Here is a 22598-nt window from a genome sequence, read left to right on the forward strand (position 1 = left end):
AACATTCCGTGAATCGCAATAAAGGAACAAGCTTCGCCCTCTGTGTTGCTGCCGAGAGTTGTGCCCCATAGCATATTCTCCTTAGACAAAAACACTGTTTCCCAGAAGGCTCGTGTTACTGACATGACTACGCTCCAAAAATCCCTCTTGTTAACAACAGCCGTAATGCGAGCCCGCTGCTGTTCTTCTACTCTTTCATGAGTTTTAATCTCTGGCTTGCCTTTCGTTCTTTCTGCGTCTCTGTCACGCTGAATGTCTTGTGCATCGGAGGATCCCAAATTAATTAAAAGGGAAAAAATACTTTGAAGTCAGATACTTCCCCTTGGGGCATTCTGATGCGTTTTTTTGTTGTCGCGGCAGCTTAATGGCCCGAGGATTTTGCTACTGGACTTTTTCATCTTCTTAGGCAACCAAGGCAGTGCAGGGTGAGGGCAAGAAAACACCATCATAATGTTGCCTGTGTCGTCCTGCTGTCTGTTAGTGTATTGTTTCATGCTTGAACTTCACTCTTACCTGTTCCAAGGAACATCTTTTAATGCTACGGTAGCAAAGTATGAACGTGATGCATCCGTTCCTCAAATGGGGAGTGGAATTGGACTCGTTTGAGAGCAGCATTGCCAATTTGTCACGGTTGACTGCAGAGATCAAATGGATAACCTCCAAGACATCACAGACAAAAGACCTGCTTCAAGAAAGACAACAGCGCCAAGTTGGAATGACACTCGTCAATCAAGAGATGTTTTTTGTTTTGTTTTCAACAATTCGTGTGGTTGTAGCTTGCAGTGGATCTGTGCCCATTTGTTGAAGGCTGTGGACAGTGACTCGCTTGACCAAATGCTAGCGTGAAAGGGTTATAATCTTAAAATGAACAAGTATTTCTAATATGTTGCCTTTTTCATGATGCACAGTAATGTAAGCAAAGTAAAAACATGATCTTTTCCTGGCCTTGCACCAAAGTACATCTCAGACATGAACCATCACGGGCTCCGAGAAGCTCAGGGAGTCTCCTGCGGGTGCCCCGAGTCAGGACTGTCGTAAATTCCGGTGTATAAGCCGCACCCACTAAATTTAAAGGAAAAAACAGATTTGTACATATATAAGCCCAATGGTGTGTAAGCCACACGTGTCCACGTCATAAAACAGCATATGTGGGGCGCACGAGTCCATGAGGACCAGGCAGTGCTTTATTTGCTGACTCGCAGTGTCATCTTAAAGTCATCACACAGCAACTTACTCAAAAGGTATAAATATAGGGTATTTATTTATTTAGGTTAAATATAAGGTAATAAAAATACAAACATGTACCAAGATGAGTTTAAAATGAGGAGGAAAAAAAAAACATTTTAAAGTTTTCCTGTAATGCATTTCGTCTGAGCAAAGCATTTCATTGGCGGACAAGCAGCATAGAAAATGGATGGATGGCGCTGCAATGCTGCCTCTGTTCACCAGAGGGAGCCAGAGGAGCCCAGACCCCAGAGGGAGGCTAATGTCATTGCAGCGCCCCTATGAATGTTATTGGGAGAACATGGTTATTTTTTACATTCTCCAGTATACCTTTTGAGTGTTAAGTTGCTGTGTGATGAGCTTAGTGTTGTTTATAAAATGACACCGTTATTCAGACTGTTATATTGTTATACTGTTACATATAATGACCTCTTGTGATTTCCAGTGGGTTGACAAGCTTGTTGTGCGTGCATTGATAGCTCCTGTTTGGCTCCTGCCAAAGAAAGAGCTAACGTTTCCTCACTGACTGTTCTGCAGTAAAGGAGATGTCACAATATTAGAACTTAGCCATAAATTAGCCGCACCGCTGTGTAAGCCACAGGGTTCAAAGTTTAAGAAAAATGTATCTGCTTATACACCGGAATTTACGGTAGCGGTATCACTGTACAAGCGTCCAGGTTTCAATTGTGAGAAATAAGTAGTGCCTTATACACAGGAAATCACGGTAGCCGCGATAAACGAGGGATTACTGTGAATGGAATTTACAATTAGGGCGGAATATGTTTAAGTGCAACTGAAAGCCACTTGCATGACACTCAAGTTAAGATGCTACATAAAACATACCCGCAGAGTCAATAACGTTGGGTGTGGACCAGTGTGCTGGAATTCCTTTAGACGTGCTCCTCTTTTCTTAAATGCTAATATGATGCATCTCTTGTGTCCCTAGTTTGTGCAGGTGTAGCTAAGGTTGGATGGCTGATGAGCGTATAAACCAGTTTGGCAGGGGTATTGTTCTTCTGTATGTCAGAGAGACAATGAAGACATGAAGAAGCATGAGACCAAGGCCCGCTTCAACATAATGATGTCATGTTAGGCGAGGCGGTGATCTAACCCAAGACGATGTGCTGTCTGCTGCTGCAGTTGTGACTGTAGCGGGATGGACGCAAAAAGGGCTGAATTGGCGTAACGCAGAGGGAGTGATGGGGGGTGGCGGGGGGGCACATGAATGAAAGTTCCATCTGGTGTGTGGTGACCAAGCAGGTTCTCAGCACAGGTCAATTTCCATCCCATCAACCTCCTCCATCTTCACTGCAGTCCCATCGCATGCGCCCCCAGTGCTGGATCAGGGAATGGGTGACATTACCACATGCTAATACCTGCTTTCTGCCACCACTATTACGTGTCTCAAGCTACCGAAATGCAATTCATTACTCTCTCCTGGTGCCGTCACGCTCCCATTGCTTCTCCACCGTTGCAATTGTCCTTCTGTTTCATAACAGCCAAACCATCACCATGTTCAGTCTTCTGTTGATAGGAGTTTGAAGATTTCAGCCTGCAGCGACACGACCATTAAAAGATATCAAGTGACGAGGAGCAAACATGGTTGGCCTTAGAAGTGGGCACCTCACGTCTTTCAGGGAACTGCAGGGCCTCGGTGTTATCTTACAACTTACACTTCAGCATACAAATGACTACCTGTTTTACATTCTAGTAAAGGTTGTCATTTTGCTCCTCCGCTGTGTCCCCTCATCGCTAAACTCTACTTTTTCTTTTTCCTCTCTGCCGCCCACCCTGCTTGTGCTGGTTCTTTAAGGGCACCAGACTATTATTGTGTTTTCATTGCCGTTTATTTTGTATATCCGCGCAAAAACTATGCAACCATTTTCCGTACTGCTTTATGAACCCCAAAAAGAACCATTACTGGATTTTTTCTGAATGAATTATGCATGAATGCTTGTAGAATCTCACCTATAGTTACCATATTGGTAGGGGGGTCTCGAGACGAGACCATATACAAGAATGGGTCTGCAAGGACGAGATGAGATTTTAACATTTAAGAATAGTACACAGACAAAATATAAAAAATATATTAGGTGTGCATGATAATTATCGGGCCAACATGAGGGAATTATGACATCTTACCAATAATTTTTTTTAAAAAAGCTCCGATAACCGATAATTTAAGAAAACAAAAACGCTCCAATGAGGCGGGATGACCCGTATTGTGCAGGTGAGCAAATCAAGCGCTCCTTTTTCTCCTGCCTGTGACATCAGCGACCTGTCCTAACGTCCCCTGAGCTCACATGTAAACAGACATTCACTTTCTGAGGAAGGCATTTCATGTTCTAGTTGTTCCAAATGCTCCTGTATGAGGGGAAGAAAAACCCATCGAGCACACAAAAAACCTCATCAGCCAAAGTGAAAAGTGCAAAATGTTTGCCAGAGACCGTCATGACGTCACACCTGCTGCTTGGAGCGTGTGCCCGAAGACAGTGCACCTTGCTGGGCCACAGCCGGTGGCTCCCTCCGCTCTATACTCCGGTCCTGATAGCTGTGATGTGGTGGTAGTGATGTCATATGAAAAAGTAGATGTTATTAGTATGAAAAAATATTCTTCATCTCTAAAACATATTTGTAACCGTCTCCGCCCATCGAGACAAAGAGACTGTATGTCTGACAAAAGGGCTCACTCTGTTCATGCTGTTGCTCTATGGAACAAATGCACCAAGGTGCTGGAACCAATGCACAGAGTGAACTCTCTTCTTGCCTGTTTGGAGGCGGTAGATGAGGAAAACAGACACGCACACACACGGCGACATATTTAGGCTGGCAAAATTATCCAGTTCATTTTCATTTATTGTGTGATGAATTCATTTATTTTTAGTGTCCACCAGAAATCTTGTCATTTTTCTTGTGACACCCCTTAGATATTGGCCCAACTACAAGTATAAGACAAGAAAGCATTTTTCCCCTATCGAAAACGAAGACACGTCTTGTGTTCGGGGTGTAGAGTTGGCGCCAAATGACTGAGCCCCAAGCTAGTCTGAGCTTTTCTTCATGTCACTCACACACACTAGTAACCTTCAGAGACATGGAAACCCACTGTGAAAATCTTTAAGATGTCCTTTTTTATTGCAATCTTCCAGCTATTTTATTCAGCATGATTCAACACAACAGTCGTGTTTTTCCAAAAATGGGTCTTGAAAAAACGCTGATTGGACTGTTCCACCTTTATCCAGATCTGCACGTTGTTTTGTCCCTGGCCTATGCCCCTCCGCTTCCCTGCATGAAGTCGTGATTTTTGTGTCATTTTGCTTGCTAACAAAAACCAAGTGGAAATGTAAGTTCCTAGGCACTTGCAGGGTTTTCAGCTGGCTTATTAAAAGTCTTCATGGCGGCTTAGTGGCATCCTGCCATTGTTGTGCAGGGACCGGCAAGGCTCGTCTGTGTGTGTGAGTGTGTGCACTTACGCGGGTTTATGTGTGTGTGTGTGTTTGTAGGCTTATCAGGTGAGCCCGGGCAGAGTGTCAGATGCAGTAATGGAGGCTTCAAAGACAAGCGCTGCGGTGAGTTCCCTGGCTTTTACCAACTAACCACCCTCAACCACCTCAACCCACCCATGCCTGCTGCTGGGGTGCACACTAGTAGACGCCTGAAAAGGATGCCGATGAATTGATTAGACAGCAGAAAGTAAAATTGTTAAGAAGTCGAAGAGAGATGGGATGGTCGGCGCGGTGGCCAGGTGTGGGTCCAAACCCATTTCCCTTTCACATGCATGAACTCGTCAAACACCTGCCGCTTGTCTGCCGCTTTGTTCTCGTCGCAGCTGTTGTTTTTTTTTTTTCTTTTTTTCTCTGCCCGCCGCCTCCATCGTTGTTTTTGCTGCCTTTGAACAGCTCGTCTATTTGTGGCGTCACTCGTTTTCCATTTACATCTTTTTGCAGCTGCACGTTCGTTTAAGTGTGTTTACGTACTCGGGAAACGGTCAAGGTTACGGAGCATTTGGTCATTACAATTCATGCCAGGTCGCTGCTTTCATTTTGACAGGAATGATGTCATGATTACAACATTGCAGCTGCCTGTGGCTCTTTGAATGTTGGAATTACACAAGTCTGCTACCTAAAATACATTTTTGAAAAGTCACTCGTCAGGGTGCACTTTTTCATACTCCACTTATGATGTCATGTTAATGTTGACACTCATGGAAATGACCATTATATGTGCCTGAAATTTTATATTGAAAAAAAAACAGTTGAAAAATGGCAAGAAATGACATTTTCCACTGTTGGGTCTTAAGGAGGTTCTAAGTAGAGATTCAAAATGCAAAAAGAGTAAATGGGAGTGACACAAAAAAAATGAATAAGCAATTTATTGCAAACAAGCATCAAAGTAAAATAGGCTGTTTGTCATCTGATCAGTAGTTTAAGACCATTGCTAAAAAAAAAAAAAACACTAAAATATAAATGAATTGTCCAAAAAAGGACTCAGTAATGAGAAGCTGCGCCATTCTTGTTAATCACCTCAAATCTTCCATTTGGCATGCGTTGCTCACGCTGAATGTTTTTTGTCTCAATCCCATTTCTTTTTTTTTTCTTTTTTTTTGCATTTTGAAGGCCTACTTAGAACCTACTTAAGTGCAAACTGTCAATTCTCTCAACTAGACTTCACATTTAGATCAGCAGTGTATGCTAATGCTCTTACTCTTCTGCCCTTCGCCCCCGTGTTGAACCTTTTCTCCCTCCTCCTCCGCAGCAAACCTTGGAGAACAACTTGACCAACTTGGTGAAGAGGAACAGTGAACTGGAGAACCAGATGGCCAAACTCATCCAGATCTGTCAACAGGTGGAGGTATGCTGCATCCTTCTCATGTTTATTTTGGTTTGGTGGTCATTCATCCAACACTTGATATTAGTCAGTTTGCTTAAAAAAATAAAAAACATCCAACTTCCATCTTTCCTTTTTTTTTTGCTATTCCCTAATCTTCCTCCTTGCTGGTGGTTTTTAGAGTGATCAGCACTCTGATCCATTATTTAAATGAACTCCTCCAGCGACTGGTCAAATATGAAGGAGTCACTTAAAGTTAAATTCATTTCTTTATGAGCAATTTATTTAAGAAGTGCGCATGGCAACGTTGTTTTAGAATCATCCATAATAGAAGAGTCCGCTTAAAAGCTGAAACGGCTCTTTTTACTGGTTCTGAGCAATTACTGGAATTGCTCATTTGGATACACTGACTCCATTTGCGGATGCATAGCTGTGAAAGTTTGATGTTGAAGTCTGATGGAGCCCCGCGCCAATAACTCGGGGTGTCACAAGAGACTCAGGTCACGAGATGAGAAGATACACGAGAACGAGACAGGATGTAATTTTAACTTTACTTTTAAGAAAAGTACAATGAAAAAATATGACGACATATTGCAATCCACTAATATCATTTCTACTAGGCTACACGCTTCTGCACTCTGTGTGTATGCTAGCAGGCCCGCCTCCACCCACCGAGACAAAGACACTGTATGACTGACAAAAGGGCTCACGCCGTTCATGCCGTTGTTCTTTGTTCCAAGATGCGGAAACCAATGCACAGAGTGAAATTGCTTCCTGCCTGTTTGGAGGCGAGAGATGAGGAAAACAGACACGCATGCACATGGCGATATATTAAGGCCGGCAAAATCATTTTCATTTATTGTTTGATTGATTCATCGTTTATTATCGTCCCAGGCCTAGTGCCCACGAGACTCTTTTTTTCTAAACAAGAACTCTTGACATGTTTTAATCTTACAAGATCTTGTGACACCCCTGGTCATAAAAGAAGTGCAAAAGGAAAAGTGTCATATGTTAAAGGTGCTGAAAGCTCCCTCGTTGCAGTACCTCACCATGACAAACAGCACCTTTGAATTCCAAATCTTTAACTGTCAAGGTCCTTCTTTCACTGTCTCTCAAATGTGTATTATTTTGCTTGATTGTTTTTGTCAGACCTTAGATGACCTACGTACTTTAGGATTTGAGGTCACGGCTCATTTGTGGCCATGTGGTGACAAAACAGGGTGTTTGCATGTCCTGGTGTGAACTGCTACCCGCCTGCAGCAAATTAAACCTCAGGCATTCGCTTGTCACTATTGACCTTTTCTATCTGGACCCGTGTTGTGATTTAATGGAAGTAGTCGACAGTGTGAATCTTACACTTCGCCGTTAAGCACTGATTGCACCACACACACGGCACATAAAACCATCATACCTTCAATAAACAAACATCAAACTTCCACGCTAGGTGAGATTTGGCTGGTTGTTACTCAGATCAGACTCCATTTTCCAAAGAGTCACTTTGAGGTACCTGAATGCATCTGCTCAGCCAATCAATACTAAATGATCGCAGCGTGATTCATTAAGTGCAGACAAACCCAACGGCGTGTCTTCTTGTTTCTCTTATCCCTGTCTGCATACAAATGGAGCCTGATGCAGAACATGCAAACACAATACATTCCATCACCATTTTACCAGAACTTCTCCTGAGCACACCTCAATATAAGCTGCATGCGTCAAATTTAAAGAGAAAAAAATGTTGTACTCATGTAGGCTGCATAAGCCGCAGGTGTCCATGTTGTAGCGTGGGATATTTACACAGAAAGACACCCTATAAACCTTGCCATCCTGCCTACGCTCAGTGTTCCCAGCTTCATTCATGAGCTCCGACGAGTGAGACGTGAGACGCTTTTTTCAGCTGCCGCGGTCCAAGCAGTCCAAGCAGAAGCTGTAGTACCGTAATTTCCGGACTACAGAGAGCACCGGTATGTAAGACGCATCCACTACATTTAAAGAGAAAACATGGGATATTTAGTACACAGGAAGATTTTTTTTTACTTTTAATGAAATAAATGCTTTTTCCAAACAGTGCATGTGATACAGCTGGTTAAACGGTAGCCTACCAGCTGTCTTCATCTTCCTCCTACGCCCTAAAGTCATCTTCTTCAGTGTCGGTATACAATCCCTTCCTAAAAGATTCAATCATTTAGCCTCTAACACATAAACAAGGCACAGCCATCTTGGTAAGGCAACCTGAACAGTCCAATTGCGATCGATTCAATGCCCTGAGAATACAATGACGTGGATGAATGAGAATATACCGGCATTATATTATGTTATTATCTTATATTATATTATGATTTGGACCGTCATTTGTTCTGTTGGTGAGTGAACAGGACTACACAAACAATCATTTTCCATGAAAATCCGAACGGTGACAAGGGGGGTCAAGTAAGGACACATTACGTGCTGATTGGGTACTTATTTTCAGTTTTTGTTTTGCGGAATGAACTTTGCAGTCCACGTCAGAGTTTAAATGGAACCATCCACCCATTTTAAGCCTTGACCCAAATAATTAAACAAACAATGAAAATAACTTTACATTATTTTTGCTGTTTTTTTATTTAGCTGACAATCTGGGTCTGGTCTCAAGCCAGTATATTATTTTTTCAAGATGCTAGGTCCATTTTAGCTCATGAATAAAATCTTCCCCACCACTTTTGCACCTTCCTGAAGTACTTCCTTGATGAAACGTCCCCGTCAAACGCTAGTTAAATTATTGATAGGAGGAATAAGTGCGGATAATGTTGGCATTAATGGAAACGGGGTCACCTTGAAGTGAGCGTAGGAACAAATAGCCAGGCTGGTTGATATTGTGGGAACGTTGCTCCGTCACAAGGACAAATGAGGGGGCTGGTTCGGGGGAAGAGTGAGGTTAAGAGGGCAAAAAGAGGGAGGGAGGGCGCCGCACAAAGAGATTTAGGTTGAGTGACAGTGTGCAAGGTAAAAAAAGAGGATCTTTGAAGGCCGACCTGGATTCCCCGTCCTCTTTGTTTGCACCATTCTCTTATTTGTTCAGACGAAACCATCAAACACTCTTCCAGTGTGTCAGCTCACACAGAAGAAGCTTCCTCTCCACCTTTGCTTTTATGTCACTCTCAGTCAGGATTGTTGACTTTTGTTTCATCTTCTGGGATTTTCGCAGTGTGATGCACCGTCGTATCCGGCGTGTTAATTGATGCTGAGCTAACAAATATTGTGTATTGCCGAGAAACAAATTGGGCTCTTCCAAGCTCATGCATTCATGGGAGGGCCGGGCGAAAAGTGTGTTTTGTGCAAAAACATGATAGGAGGTACGCCAGGAGAGACTCATCATGTATTCTATTGTATGTAAAAAGCTGCGGCGGAAAGCTATTGTCAGTGAAATTTCCACACCTCCTAAAAATGGTGTGGAATTAGCTGTTTTGGAACGGAAGTACCATTGTGCTGTTCTGAGCCTCTCATTTGGAGCTTGTTAGAAACAACCTTGACTTTGTTTGTATCTTTAACGGTGGATTTATCAACTCTTCTACATGTGGATGCAAACTCCACCACAAGAAAATGCAGAGGTTAGAATAAAAGAAGCGTTTGTTTGTCTCACAATAGAGAATGTCGTGTTCTTAAAGCAGCAAGAGCACAGCAGCAATACTCGAGAAAATTAGGAATGTCAAAAAAAAGAAATGCAGTGCGATTGATATGATATAAAGTCTAGGGGTGTACCGATGAAACTTGTTTAAACTTGCGATACGTTACTGATTTGCAGCCTTGAATATTGGCTAATACTGATATCAAGCCGATATCAGAACAAATCAAACATATCGTAATTTCCGGACTATTGAGCAAACCTAAATATAAGCCGCATCCACTAAATTTTAATAGAAATAAAGACGTACATAGGTGGCACCTGTCTATAAGCCGCAGGTGACCACGTTGTAACATGGGATATTTAGTACACACAAAGATTTGTTTAACTTTTAATTAAATAAATGCTTTTTTCCAAACAGTGAGTGTAATTGGCTCGTTAAACAGTAGCCTGCCAGCTGTCTTCATCTTCCTCCTGCGCACTGAAGTCGTCTTCTTCAGTGCCGGAATTGAACAACCTCATAATTTGTTTGTCACGCACTTTGTCAGTCTCTCTCTTTCGCTGTCGGTGTCACGTTCATCTCGAGGTAAATTAGCCCTTGAGTTTGTGCCGTCCTCTTCATCATACAGTAGTCCAGCCTTTCGAAACCTTTTGGTGTTTTTGGCACAGCTCCACGCTGTCAGGATTCCGCAAAGTAGGATTCAATATTAATAAAACTGAATATTTGTGCAGTTAGAGCCTAAAATACCTGTTAATGACTTTCTAAACACAGTTTTTACCAATATTAGAGTCCTGTGTACATGAAATAACACCCCTATAGTCACCATTATTTGTTTACACCACATTGCAACCTTGCGCAGGCTATGGGATCACTGCAGGGACACAAGAAACAGCTGCCGCTCTTGAGCTAGCTAGTTAGTGTCCAATTTAAGGTTTTCAAACGGAGTGGGGAAGACGGAAAAACACCACTTCCGCACGGCACGGGAGGAGCACTTTGTTCACTCAGACATTGGGGCATGTCTTTTTCGGACTTTAGTCAAAAAATAATGCCACACGGCCGACATCACTCCTACGCCTTGCTGAACACGTTAGCACACACTGTTGTTGTTGTCACGTGGTTGCTTCTGGATGGAAGTGCTGGGGCAAGTGAATTCGTGCCGCAAGTCACTCTGCCTTACAGTCGAAGTTGTGCATCCCCTCGAGAACCCGATGTAAACTTTCAACAACAAGCACAAGTTTGTAGCGACGTGCCGCTTACATAAACATAATAGGAGGTGTTTGCCAGTCTCACGGACACTTTCTCTGACGAATGTGCTTGCTGAAGGCTGAAGGAGCAGTGTTGCATCATTACATCTCAAGCAGAATTCGGCGTATTTATCAGTCATTAACAGATTGTCTCAGAAACACAGCGCAATAAAAGTATGAGAGCCAGAATTGAGCCAGTATGCTGCTGCTGGGCCACGTGCTTCAGTCATGGCGTTGTATGCTGGCGAACGATTCCTGTCAGCCAGTCAAAACCATTCAAATGTAAAAATATGCGTGAATCCATGTCATTACTGCAGATGAAGTCAAGCTCATGATGTGACAGACTGGGAGTATATTTTACAATAGCTACTTTTTTGATTGAAAAATGACAAGGACAGACGATCCGTTAGGATCACATTGCACAAAATTCTTGTGACTTCTTCCAGGTTATTCTGCTGATAATCTTGCATATTTCATCTTTTCATCCAACAAAGATTACGTATGTCTTGCCAAGGCGGGTGTTATATATTCATTGAGGCACGGTTCTGCTCACAGGTTGACATTTGTTAATGATTAATTGTCAGCACTAAGCTATTTAACTAAAGCATTTGTTGACAAAGTTTTTCCGGTAGCACTTGTACAACACTCACAGAGGCGTTCAACTGTTGTTAAAATGTCAGATTGCGATGCTGTTAAGAACAAAAGCCTTTACTTGCAGTTCAGTTCTTCTCTTGGGCAGCTAAATTAGCTATTAATTATACTTAATTCTAATTATGCAGACACTTGGCAAAATTAGATGGTGCATACTACGTTTAAAACAGTTTTTTTCTATTAAAGTGAAACATGCTCACATATCAAATCCTCTTAATGAATAATGTAATTTGGGTGCATTGCTGAATATTCTAACACTTCATAACCTATTTCTAAGCCATATTCAGTGAAATGATTGCATTTTAGCACAAAGTGTGACTCTTTAGTGGGTAATATGTTGTTCGGTTTGAATTTGGTTTGGCCTCTCATCCGAGCAGTCAAGACTAGATAGGACAGCTGTAGTCTGACTAGATAGGACAGCTGTCTTAGCTGTCTTAAACAACCAGAAATGTCCAGTTGCGATCGTGCCAATGCTCTGAGAATGCAATTACCTGGATGGAGTTGAATTTCTGTTCCCATGGTGTCTTTATATCACGTACTTCACCTTTACGCCTCGTGAACATGAGGCCTCATTCTCTTGGTTCTGAAAAGTCACTCTGCGTGGCAGACAGCAGACCAATCTGTATGTGTTCTTATGACATACAATTGTTATATTTTAAAAAAAGCCTCAATTAACAAATCTTGACGATTTTTCAAGGATAAACTCTGAGTATTATGGGGGAAAATAATGTCATTTCAGTAGCATTTCTCCTGTATATCACTATATTGAGATGCAGTTTCTTCTTGATATGTATACAGAAAACAAGTATAACTTCTTAGCATATCTACATGTGTTGCTGTACAAAATATCAAAGTGGCAAAGTTGCATCCTTGCAATGTGGCCCTGACTGGAAAAAAGTTTGGACACCCTTGTCTGCACTAGAGGAAGTGACATTACTGATGTATATAGCACATTGTGTCAAAGCTGCAGAACGTCCACGATTTGTTTACATTGGTGCTTCTTCTCCAGGTGAACACCGCCATGCACGAAGCCAAACTGGTGGAGGAGTGTGATGAGCTGGTGGAGATCATCCGCCAGAGGAAGCAGGTCATCGCTGTGAAAATCAAGGAGTCCAAGGTACAGTGAAAGGTTGCCAGGACACAAAGGAGAGTCTGGGGCGCCGATGGAAGTAGAACACGTTGGTCTGGAAGTGATGTGTTAATTATTGAGATGAATGAGCTGCACATTCCTGTAATCACAGGTGTTGACAAATGGATGATGACAGGCTAGGACGGAAAAAGAAGGGCAGGAGGAGGCTGGGCCGGCAGGAGGACGAAAGGCAGTGATTGATTTATTCCATGATGAGATACACGTAGTGATTTGACAATTTGCACCAGTCGGAATGACTGATGACATGTTAGCACGAGGCCTGCAATCGATGTAAAAGATGTACGACCCTTGGGCACAGCTACACTACGTAGTATCACGTAAATGCTCCAATTAATATCCTATTCAGTGAACTTCCAAGTCTCCAGTAGTCTACAAAAGGGGTCTTTGATTAAAACCACTGACATTGACAGTTGTGGCTGTGGGCAACCACCTAATGTAGTTTTTGCGTTAACTCCACAACATGATAGAAGCTGCATTTGCATTTGAAGCTTTATTTACCTCAAAATGTGCTTTAAAATGTTGCTTGTGCTACTCGCCTGTTGGACTTGCCTCCATGTTTAAATGATCTTATTGGTGGTATTAATGGCTGCTGAGACGTTGCTCCTCAACGCTATTACAACATTGGTTCTGTCGTTGCCGTGTGGAGCAATATACTTAATAAATAACCAAGTGCCATTTTTCTTTCCACTGCCCCTGCGATTTAGGTAATTATAATGACAGCATTTACGGTGAATCCTTATTCCGAGCTTTATGAATAAACACACTGCTGATCAGAATGTTAGGGGGTCCCTGACATGATTCATTAACTTTGCTTAAATATGTTACATATTGTTTGTAATTATGGTCTACATTCTTCCATTTTTGAAAGCGAACGGTAAAGTTGCAAAAATGGCATTTATAGTTGATGGCGCCAGGCATGAGCGCTAGCGCTCACAGACGGTCAACTTAGTTCAGTGTATTTTTTGTCAAAATAGTAGTCATGCAAAACTGCTGCTGGATGTTCACCGTTTCAAAGTGACACTGTAAGTTTTCTTTTTCAAAAGAGGAATTAAGACAAAAATGGACAAAGCAAGTGCAGAGAACGAGAGAAAGATGGACGCTCACCTCGAGTTCTGTTCTGTGCAGTGATCATTTCACTGATGACTGCAATGAAAGAACACCTTAACAAAAAGCATTTGGCTTGACAGTACGTATAAAGACATTCTGAAAAAGGAATGCTATCCCACCAAAGTAATTTACACTTACCATTCTGTGTTTTGAAGGCGACCAAACTTCATCTCCATGTCTGGGTCCATGTCCATGTTGTGCAAGTTCTCTATCTCTATTTTATCTCCAAATGTTTCTCCCTTTTTTTTCTCTGAGAAAACTATTGACACATGGCTCAAATCTCTGCTCTAATCACTGTAAACATCCTCTGTCTCGGACACCGCTATGTTTGTCTACCTGGCTGATAGTACTCCGATGGCATCACTTCTGGAAATGAGACTGGACAGCGAGAGCAAGCTCGTCATGTCTGGCACCATCAACTGTAAATGTAATGTTTGCGTATTTACCATTCGCTTTCAAAAACTGAACAATGTAGAACATAATTACAAACAATACATAAAATAGTCAAGCAAAGTTGATGAATCATGTCAGAGACCCTTTCAGACCTGCTGGAGAAGGGCAAGAATTTCCATTTTGTGGCTGTGGGACTGTTGGTCCAGGTGGTGAAAATGGGTTCACGGAGGGCATCCACTGTCTGGAACTGATGTCCATTTTTGTAAATCCATCCCCAAATGTTCTCCATTGGATTTAGATGAGGGGAACACTTAGGATGACCCAAAAGAGTGATGTTATTCCTCTGTAAGAAGACTTTTGTAAAGTGCAGCCTTGCCCTGTTGAAAAAGCCAGTCAGGCCGTCCACACAGACGAGGGCCTTCAGTCATGAGGGATGCCCCGTGCAACATCTCCACATAGCTGACTGCCGTTTGACACCCCTGCGCAATCTGAAGCTCCATTGTTCTATTGAAGGATCATGATGGCGCCCCCTCCACTGTGCTGTGTGGAAAACATCTCAGGTGGGATCTCTGTAAGGTTGAAAGCCATCAGGACTGAAAAGGTTACATTTTTGTTTTAATCAGAGAATAAAACATTCTTCCACCTTTCGATATTCGATGTTTGGTGCTCTCCTGCAAATTCCAAACCACTAATGTTGTGGCGTTGAAGGAGATGAGGCCTCTGAAGATGTTTTTCTTCTTAAAAGACTTCTGTCAGATGGTGTCTGATGGTTATTGGACTGCACTCGGCACCAGTGACAACCTTCATTTGGGCCGAGGATGGTCCCGTGTCTTGACGGACAGTCTCTGGCTCAGGGCCACTGACATTATTTTTGGGTCTACCACTTGGCTTTTTGGTTCCGTAAGCCTCAGGATGTTTTTCAGAAGTTTGAAATGACTGTCTAACTGCGTCCAACCTCAGCAGCAATGGTGCACTGCGAGAGGCCTCGCTTATGCAGCTCAACAATCCCACCGCGTTCAAAGAGAGAAAGCTTTTTTGCCTTTGCCATCCAGAGATCGTGACAGTGTGAACACCTGACAATAAATCACACTCCCGTTTCCTCTTTTTGCATTTTGAATCTCTACTTAGAACCTCCTTAAAATCCAACAATGCAAAATGTAAAATTCTTGCAATTTTTCAGCTGGTCTTACAGTTTTGATCAGGAGTGTTTGTCGGCCAGAACCACTTGGGGAGTGTATTGTTTTCCAAGGTCATGAAAGACTGTAGTTGTCATTGTTAGGCTCAGTGAGTCGCAAAGGGGTTTTTCGGACGTGTGAACAAAAACATAAGTTGTGTCAGGCTTTAACAAATAAAGGGATGTTTCTCCTGCAGAAAAGTGTTGGTCTTTGCACCAGAATAACAGGATTATGCAGGCGTGATCACACTGAGCAGCAGTGCAAGGTGCTCTTTCTCTCTTGTCGTTTCCTCTTAAGAACTCTGTCGCTCTCAAAGAAGAAGGCTTAATCTCTGTTCCCATGGTGTCCTGGTGTCTTTGTGGAATGTTCTTAATTCACCTCGCCCTGTTTTTTCATTGTCAGTCTGTTTTAGATTCTGAAATATAAAATCAAATTATAATTTTTTTCTTGGCGGCACAGTAAGGAGTACAATCTGTGCTCAAGCTGTGAACCTTTTCCTGCTCTGCTTGTGTCGTACTTTGGTGCACAGGTGGGAGGAGAGGGAAAACAAGTTCACTTCAGCAAAAAAAAAAAAAGTTTGGGGTATATTTGTTGGAAAGTGGGTCACAGAAGTTTGGAGCTGATGCCTCAGAAGTTTGTCTGGTTCCAGCGTCGCTCTGTTAACGTTTTGATGCCTTTGTCCCCAAGTGGAAAACTTTCCACCCAATAAAAGAGCTTCAGTGCATCGTCATGAAACAAGTTTGACATAAAAATGAGTTTTTGTTTCTTCATGAATAGGGCTAATAATTACATTTAACAACTGCTTCTTCTTGTGTAGGACCTTATTAAGAGTAATGAATTAAAACACACTAATTACCAAGTGCGGTACCTCCCTGCTTCCGCCGGCTAATCTTTCATAATGCAAGACACACTTTTAAATGTTTTTCCAATAAAAAGACAAAACCAGGGCCCTATTGTAGTCTTGCACACACACACACACACACACACAGACTTATACTGACATGCTATTGGTTATTGTGAACAAATGGGGGTAATTACATCTCAGACATGTTTCCAAATCACACGGCGCTGCGTGAGGTCAACAAGCCCCTCGGATGGCGTTTATAGTGACAGCAGATCATGGCGATAACTGGAAGAGCCGCCGACGTGTCAATTGCCAACTCCATTAAGTCGCCAACGGAGCGGCTTCTAAGTAGGAGACAGGAAGTGTACATTAGGTAGCACTTTGATTCTGCAGGAATATTTGACGGCAGGCTCTTAACCCTGTGAGTTTATTTTTTTCCCCATGGAGATGCTGTGTGCATAATTAAAGCCTTGCAAGCGAAAACAGCCTGCTGAGAATGTAAACAACTAATTCATCTATGATATTCTGAGGTTGCCATCCACAAGGGACGCAACGGTGCACGGTAGTGATGTGCGGATCGATACTGGAATATCGGTACTTCCGATGCCAGCTCTTCATGCTCTAAAATTGATTCTCAAATCAATCAATTCATTTCATTCTCAAATCAATCAGTCATTTGAGGTAATGTTTGTCTGAAATGATTGTCTGTTGAAACAATGACCGACTGGTTTGGTTTGGTTTGGTTTGGTTTAGTTTATTTGAACATGAAGGTTACAATGGAATACATCTCGTGAATCATTTTTTGACAGTTCCACATGTCCAAAAGGAGTAGGAAGAAGCAAAGCTTATTTAATCCTACCCCCCATCCATTCTACATCTAGTACAGTACATGTAGTTCACTTCCTGGATTCCATGTCATGTTTTCAGTGATAGTCAGGATAACACATAATAGATAACGGTGAGATAACCGTCCCCCCAAAAAAAGAGAGAACATTCATAATAATGATAATATGATGACAATACTAAATAATAAATAAATAAATAAGAACAAAGCTTTTTTTTTTTTTTTTTTTTAAACACAACAAAGAAAATTATAAAAAAAAAATAAATAAATAAATAAATAGAAATAAATAAATAACAAATAAAATTTAATTAAATAAATAAAAAATAAAATAAAATAAAATAAAATAGAAAATAAAAAAATAAATAAATAAAATAAAATAACAAACCTGACAGAACAATCAGGACTCTTCTGCCTTGTATTTGGCAAACATCAACTGCTTGTATTGTTTTTTGAATTTGCTCATCTCTGTACATTGTTTGAGTTCTTTACTCAATCCGTTCCATAATTTAATTCCACACACGGAAATGCTATGGGTTTTCAGCGTTGTTCTCGCATATAAATGTTTTAGGTTTAATTTTCCTCTAAGATCATATTTCTCCTCTCTGATTGAGAAATACTTGATTAGATTTTTGGGTAACGAGTTATTATTAACTTTATACATTATTCTAGCGGTTTGAAAGTGTACTAAATCTGCGAATTTTAATATCTGTGATTTTAAAAATAAAGGGTTTGTATGTTCTCTATACTTGGCATTATGAATTATCCTCACAGATCTTTTTTGCAGTACAGTGAGTGAGTGAAGATTACTTTTGTAGTTATTTCCCCATATCTCCACACAATACGTTAGATATGGAAATACTAAGGAACAGTACAGAGTGTGGAGTGATTTTTGATCAAGAAGATATTTTGCTTTATTCAATATAGAGATATTTCTCGCCACCTTTTGCTGTATATATTTAATATGAGATTTCCAACTCATTTTTTCATCTATTACAACCCCAAGGAATTTATATTCTTCCACTTTTTCAATATCCGTTCCATTAATTTGTATTTGGTCGTACGTGTCCTTTCTACTATTACCAAATAGCATTATTTTAGTTTTACTTGAATTCAGAGATAATCTATTCTTGTCAAACCATGACTTTAATATGACCATTTCATCCTTGACCTTTTTAATGAGTTCTTGTGTGCTTTCACCAGAACAGAAAGCAGTGGTATCATCGGCGAATAAGACCAATTTTAAGTTGTTAGTTACTTTGCAAATGTCGTTAATGTACAAGTTAAACAGTTTTGGTCCCAGTATGGACCCCTGTGGTACTCCACACGTATTGTGTAGACTCCCAGATGTATATTCTCCTAGCTTTACAAATTGTTTCCTCTTTGCTAGGTAGCTTTTAACCCAATTTAAGACTAAACCTCTAATTCCGTACCTTTCTAATTTTGAAATTAAAATAGTGTGATTAATTGTATCGAAGGCTTTTGTCAGATCCATGAATACTGCAGCTGCGCATCTTCTGTTGTCTATGGCAGTAGTGATTTCCTCCGTGATTTCCATCAGTGCCATAGAAGTTGAAATGTTGGCTCTGTAACCATATTGACTACTTGCCAATAATTCATTCTTATTAATAAATTTGTCCAACCTATTATTAAATAGCTTCTCCACAATTTTCGAGAATTGTGGTAACAAGGAAACTGGTCGATAATTTGTAAATTGGTGTTTGTCTCCTTTTTTGAAAATTGGAACCACCTTGGCTGTTTTCATTTTGCTTGGAAATATTCCAGTCTGAAATGATAAGTTACTAATATATGTTAACGGGTCTGCGATCTCATTGATGACCCTTTTAATTGTTTCCATTTCGATTCCATGACAATCAGTTGATGTTTTTGCCTTAAAATGGTTAACAATGTCAGTGATCTCCTTTTTGGTTACAGCAGTGAGAAACATAGAATTAAGATTCCTATCGATAATATCAATCCCTTCATCAATTGTGTCTTGTTTTGGAATTTCCTCTTCCAGTTTTTGTCCAATATTTACAAAATATTCATTTAACATTTCAGCTACCGCATTCATGTCATTCCTGTAAGTGTTTCCAACCATGAAATAGGGAGGATAGTCTGCTTTCTTAACGTTGTTCTTTATAATACTATTTAAGATGCCCCAAGTTGCTCTCATGTTATTTTTGTTCTTATTTAGTACGTGACTATAATATTCCCTCTTACACACTCTCAAGATAGTTGTCAACTTGTTTTTGTATGTCTTATACTTTTGTTCTGCTTCTTTAGTCTGTTGGATGATGAATGTCCTGTATAATGTGTTCTTCTTCTTACAGGCGTTTTTTAGTCCTTTTGTCATCCATGGCTGCTGGTTTTCCTTTTGCTTCTTGGGCTTTTCTTGCCAGGGGCAGTTCTTATCGTAGAGCTCCATATAAGTACCAAGGAAGCTGTCATATGCCTCGTCCACATCTGTTGCACTGTAGACACTCTCCCAACTTTGTTCTTCTAGACCTATCTTGAAGGCACGGATGTTGTCCTCTGTACGCAATCTTTGAAAAGTCTTTTTTGCCTCCGCCTGTTTTTTCTTATAATGTTCATTGTAGATTGTAAACACTGGAAGATGATCACTGATGTCACTAATTAGCAGGCCACTGATGGTGTTGTTATCAAAGTCATTGGTGAATATATTATCGATGAGGGTGGCACAGTGGTCTGTTATTCTACTTGGTCTAATGATTTTAGGATATAAACTCAAGCTATACATTGTATCTATAAAGTCATCTGTTTCCTTGCACTTGTGTGAGTTCAAGAGGTCAATATTGAAGTCTCCACATATGAAAATAGTTTTCTGACCTATGTCTGTAAACGTTGTCTTAATCCAATCCTCAAACATTCCAATCTTTGACTTTGGAGTTCTGTACACACAACTTATTAACACATTTTTGCTTTTTTCTTTACAGATTTCAATTGTTATACATTCTAAAATGTTATCAATGACAAATGACATATTCTTTACCATTTTGTAGTTCAAATGTTTGTCCACGTATAAGGCCACACCTCCTCCATTTGCATTGTTCCTGTTTGCACACGTCATTTCATATCCTTCCAGCTCGAAGTCCATTCCTTTGTTAGCATTAATCCAAGTTTCTGAGATTGCTATAACTTTGAAAGGTTCTTTGAATTGATTCAAATATTGTTTAATATTAGTAAAGTTTGCGTTCAAGCTTCTGCTGTTTATGTGTATGATGGATAACTTGTCGTCGTTGATGAAACTGTTGTTGTATTGCTCCTCCGTATAATAACGGCAGTCGTTTGTAATGTGAGAGAAAAAATTTGAGTCTGGATCAATGTCTTTTTCCATATCCAATTGTTTGTGATCTGTAAAGTGAAAAGTGTCCAATTGTAGATCTTCTTGTAGCATATTAAAGCTGTTTTCCTCCATGTTGGGAGACCTCAATATCTTTCTAGGTCCTTGATGTCTTTGACAGCAAGAACTCTGGCCTCTGGTCCTCCATTTGCTTTGATGAAGATTTTGCAGTTTGCACTCCATGTTCCTTGAATCTTTCCTTGCTTCCTCAGATCACGTGCTTTCTTCGCAATCTCAGCGTTGCGCTTGGTCAGGTGGTCATTCATGTAGACATTTGTTCCTTTCAGCTTCTTTCCCTGTTTCAGCAGGGCAACCTTGTATTTCCTGTTGGTGAATTTGACGATGATGACGGGTGTAGTACGGTTCCTCCCATACAGTGGGATGCAAGTATCAATAGATTGGATGTCTACATCCACCTCCTTCGATTGCAAAAAATCAACAACTTGTTGCTCTGTTGAGGCGACATCCCTTTCGTCTGGTTCTTCAGTATTCGCCACTGCTCTGGCATAGGACCTTGGTTTAATTCGAAGTCCCGTCACGACCACGTCATTCATTCGTGTGTTCTGATCCATATCATCTATGGTGTTTTTCAGCTTCTCAATGATTTTATCCTTTTCTTCACGTTCTTTTTTGAGAGTGGCTCCCAGTGCATCATAACTTTCCTGTAATTTTTTATTCTCCACTCTCAGACCTTGCATTTCTCTTTGTATGGCGTTGGTAGTCTCTATCAAACTGTAAATTAGTTGATGCAGGGAGTTGGAATTCTCCACAAGTTGCTGCATCTGTTTTCCATAATCCTCCATGGTTTTCGCCATAGTATACTCACTCTTTTCCATTGAACTTCTTTCTTGCTTGTTTGCGCGGTGTTTAACCTTCTGCAAGGCTGTCGCTGTTGCTTTGTCTATATTTCCACTCAGGTGTGTCAACTGGTTAACTGTGTCATCCTTGTAAGGTCTCGGCGGCGGTTGTGGTAATAGGTGAGCACCTCCAGTTGTCTCAGGAATCTGTTCAACATCCGTATATATGACTGAATCTGGAGTACTTCGACCAGAACTACTAGAGCCACCGCTTGTTGCGCTTCTTCTCCCTCGAGCCTTTGACATTGTTACTGTTGCTAGGTAACGCCGTCAGTTAGCCGTTGACTTGTGGTGCAATGCCTTCGGTGGATAATCTTCGTTATAACGGCGAGTTTATCTCTCACCAGTATCTCACCAAAGTCCCACCAGTCCTCGTGGGCCGAAAAAGCTGCACAGGAAAACTCCAAATGTTATCCTGTTATTGAAATCAGGCTTCAAACCGCGGCTAGCATGATAGCTTGCTTGTAACGGCTGTCGGCTCCACCTGATTGTCTCTTTTGGTGACTGTAAACGGAGCCATGTGTCAATTGGGAATAAAGTTTTCATCCTTTATTTTAATGGTTTTATTATTTTGCTTATTTCTTTTTGTTTATAACACAATTTTCACATCTTTGATATCATTTTGTCCCCAGTTTGTGGCTATATTGTCAATCACTCCACTACCTCAAAATACTTCAAGGTATAAAATAAATAAATAGATTACTTAAATGTATAATAAAATTATAAATGTATTTAAATTGATCATTTGTTAATCAATCAATTAAATGTCTTGTATTGTTTATGCTATGATATTTAATACACTCCTTTTTTAAATTTACCAGGCAAATTAGGTGAATTTAAAATGAAATATCTGATCGGTATCGAATCGGAAACGGAATCGTTAGTATGCGGTTTAACCGTGACATAATGTCCCATCTCCTCTGTATGACACATTTCAAGTGAGGGACAGTCAGCATAAACGCAGACAAAAAGGCGACGCTATCGGCGACAGAAGATATATCGGAGAGTATAGGCGACGCTGTGATGCGGCGATGTGTCAAGACGACTCAGATGCGGCGGATCTCCTTAGCTTCAAGCCCGCCGTTCAAACTCTTACCGTTACTGCAATTTTCCTGTATGCTATATCAATATATGTATTTTTTCATTTGATAATTGTATTAATTTGAGAATTGATTCAACATGGAATTCACCGTAGCCGCACAGGTTGAGAATGCCAGTGCAGCACCACAGTTGGACATGCTTCCCTTGCGGCAGAAAATGGTGACGAATGCTGAACTCTTCAGCACCCCTGTTATGTAACGCGTTCAGAAGGTCGGCACAAGAAC

The 22598-nt window shown here is 40.9% G+C and overlaps 1 protein-coding gene across 7 annotated transcripts in view; it reads left to right on the plus strand.

The window, feature by feature from the left end:
- Positions 1-22598, plus strand: part of mid2 (midline 2) — a 146444-nt gene that overhangs the window by 89979 nt on the left and 33867 nt on the right. For 6 of the 7 annotated variants that reach the window (XM_054792557.1, XM_054792555.1, XM_054792554.1 and 3 more), the window contains 3 exons: positions 4725-4790; positions 5977-6072; positions 12552-12659. In XM_054792557.1, the coding sequence (XP_054648532.1) occupies positions 4725-4790; positions 5977-6072; positions 12552-12659 (270 nt within the window). The remainder of the gene's footprint in view (positions 1-4724; positions 4791-5976; positions 6073-12551; positions 12660-22598) is intronic. The other variant, XM_054792560.1, reaches the window with a different exon arrangement.

Source organism: Dunckerocampus dactyliophorus, chromosome 11 (assembly GCF_027744805.1).
Source record: "Dunckerocampus dactyliophorus isolate RoL2022-P2 chromosome 11, RoL_Ddac_1.1, whole genome shotgun sequence".
Classification (NCBI taxonomy): Eukaryota; Metazoa; Chordata; class Actinopteri; order Syngnathiformes; family Syngnathidae; genus Dunckerocampus; species Dunckerocampus dactyliophorus.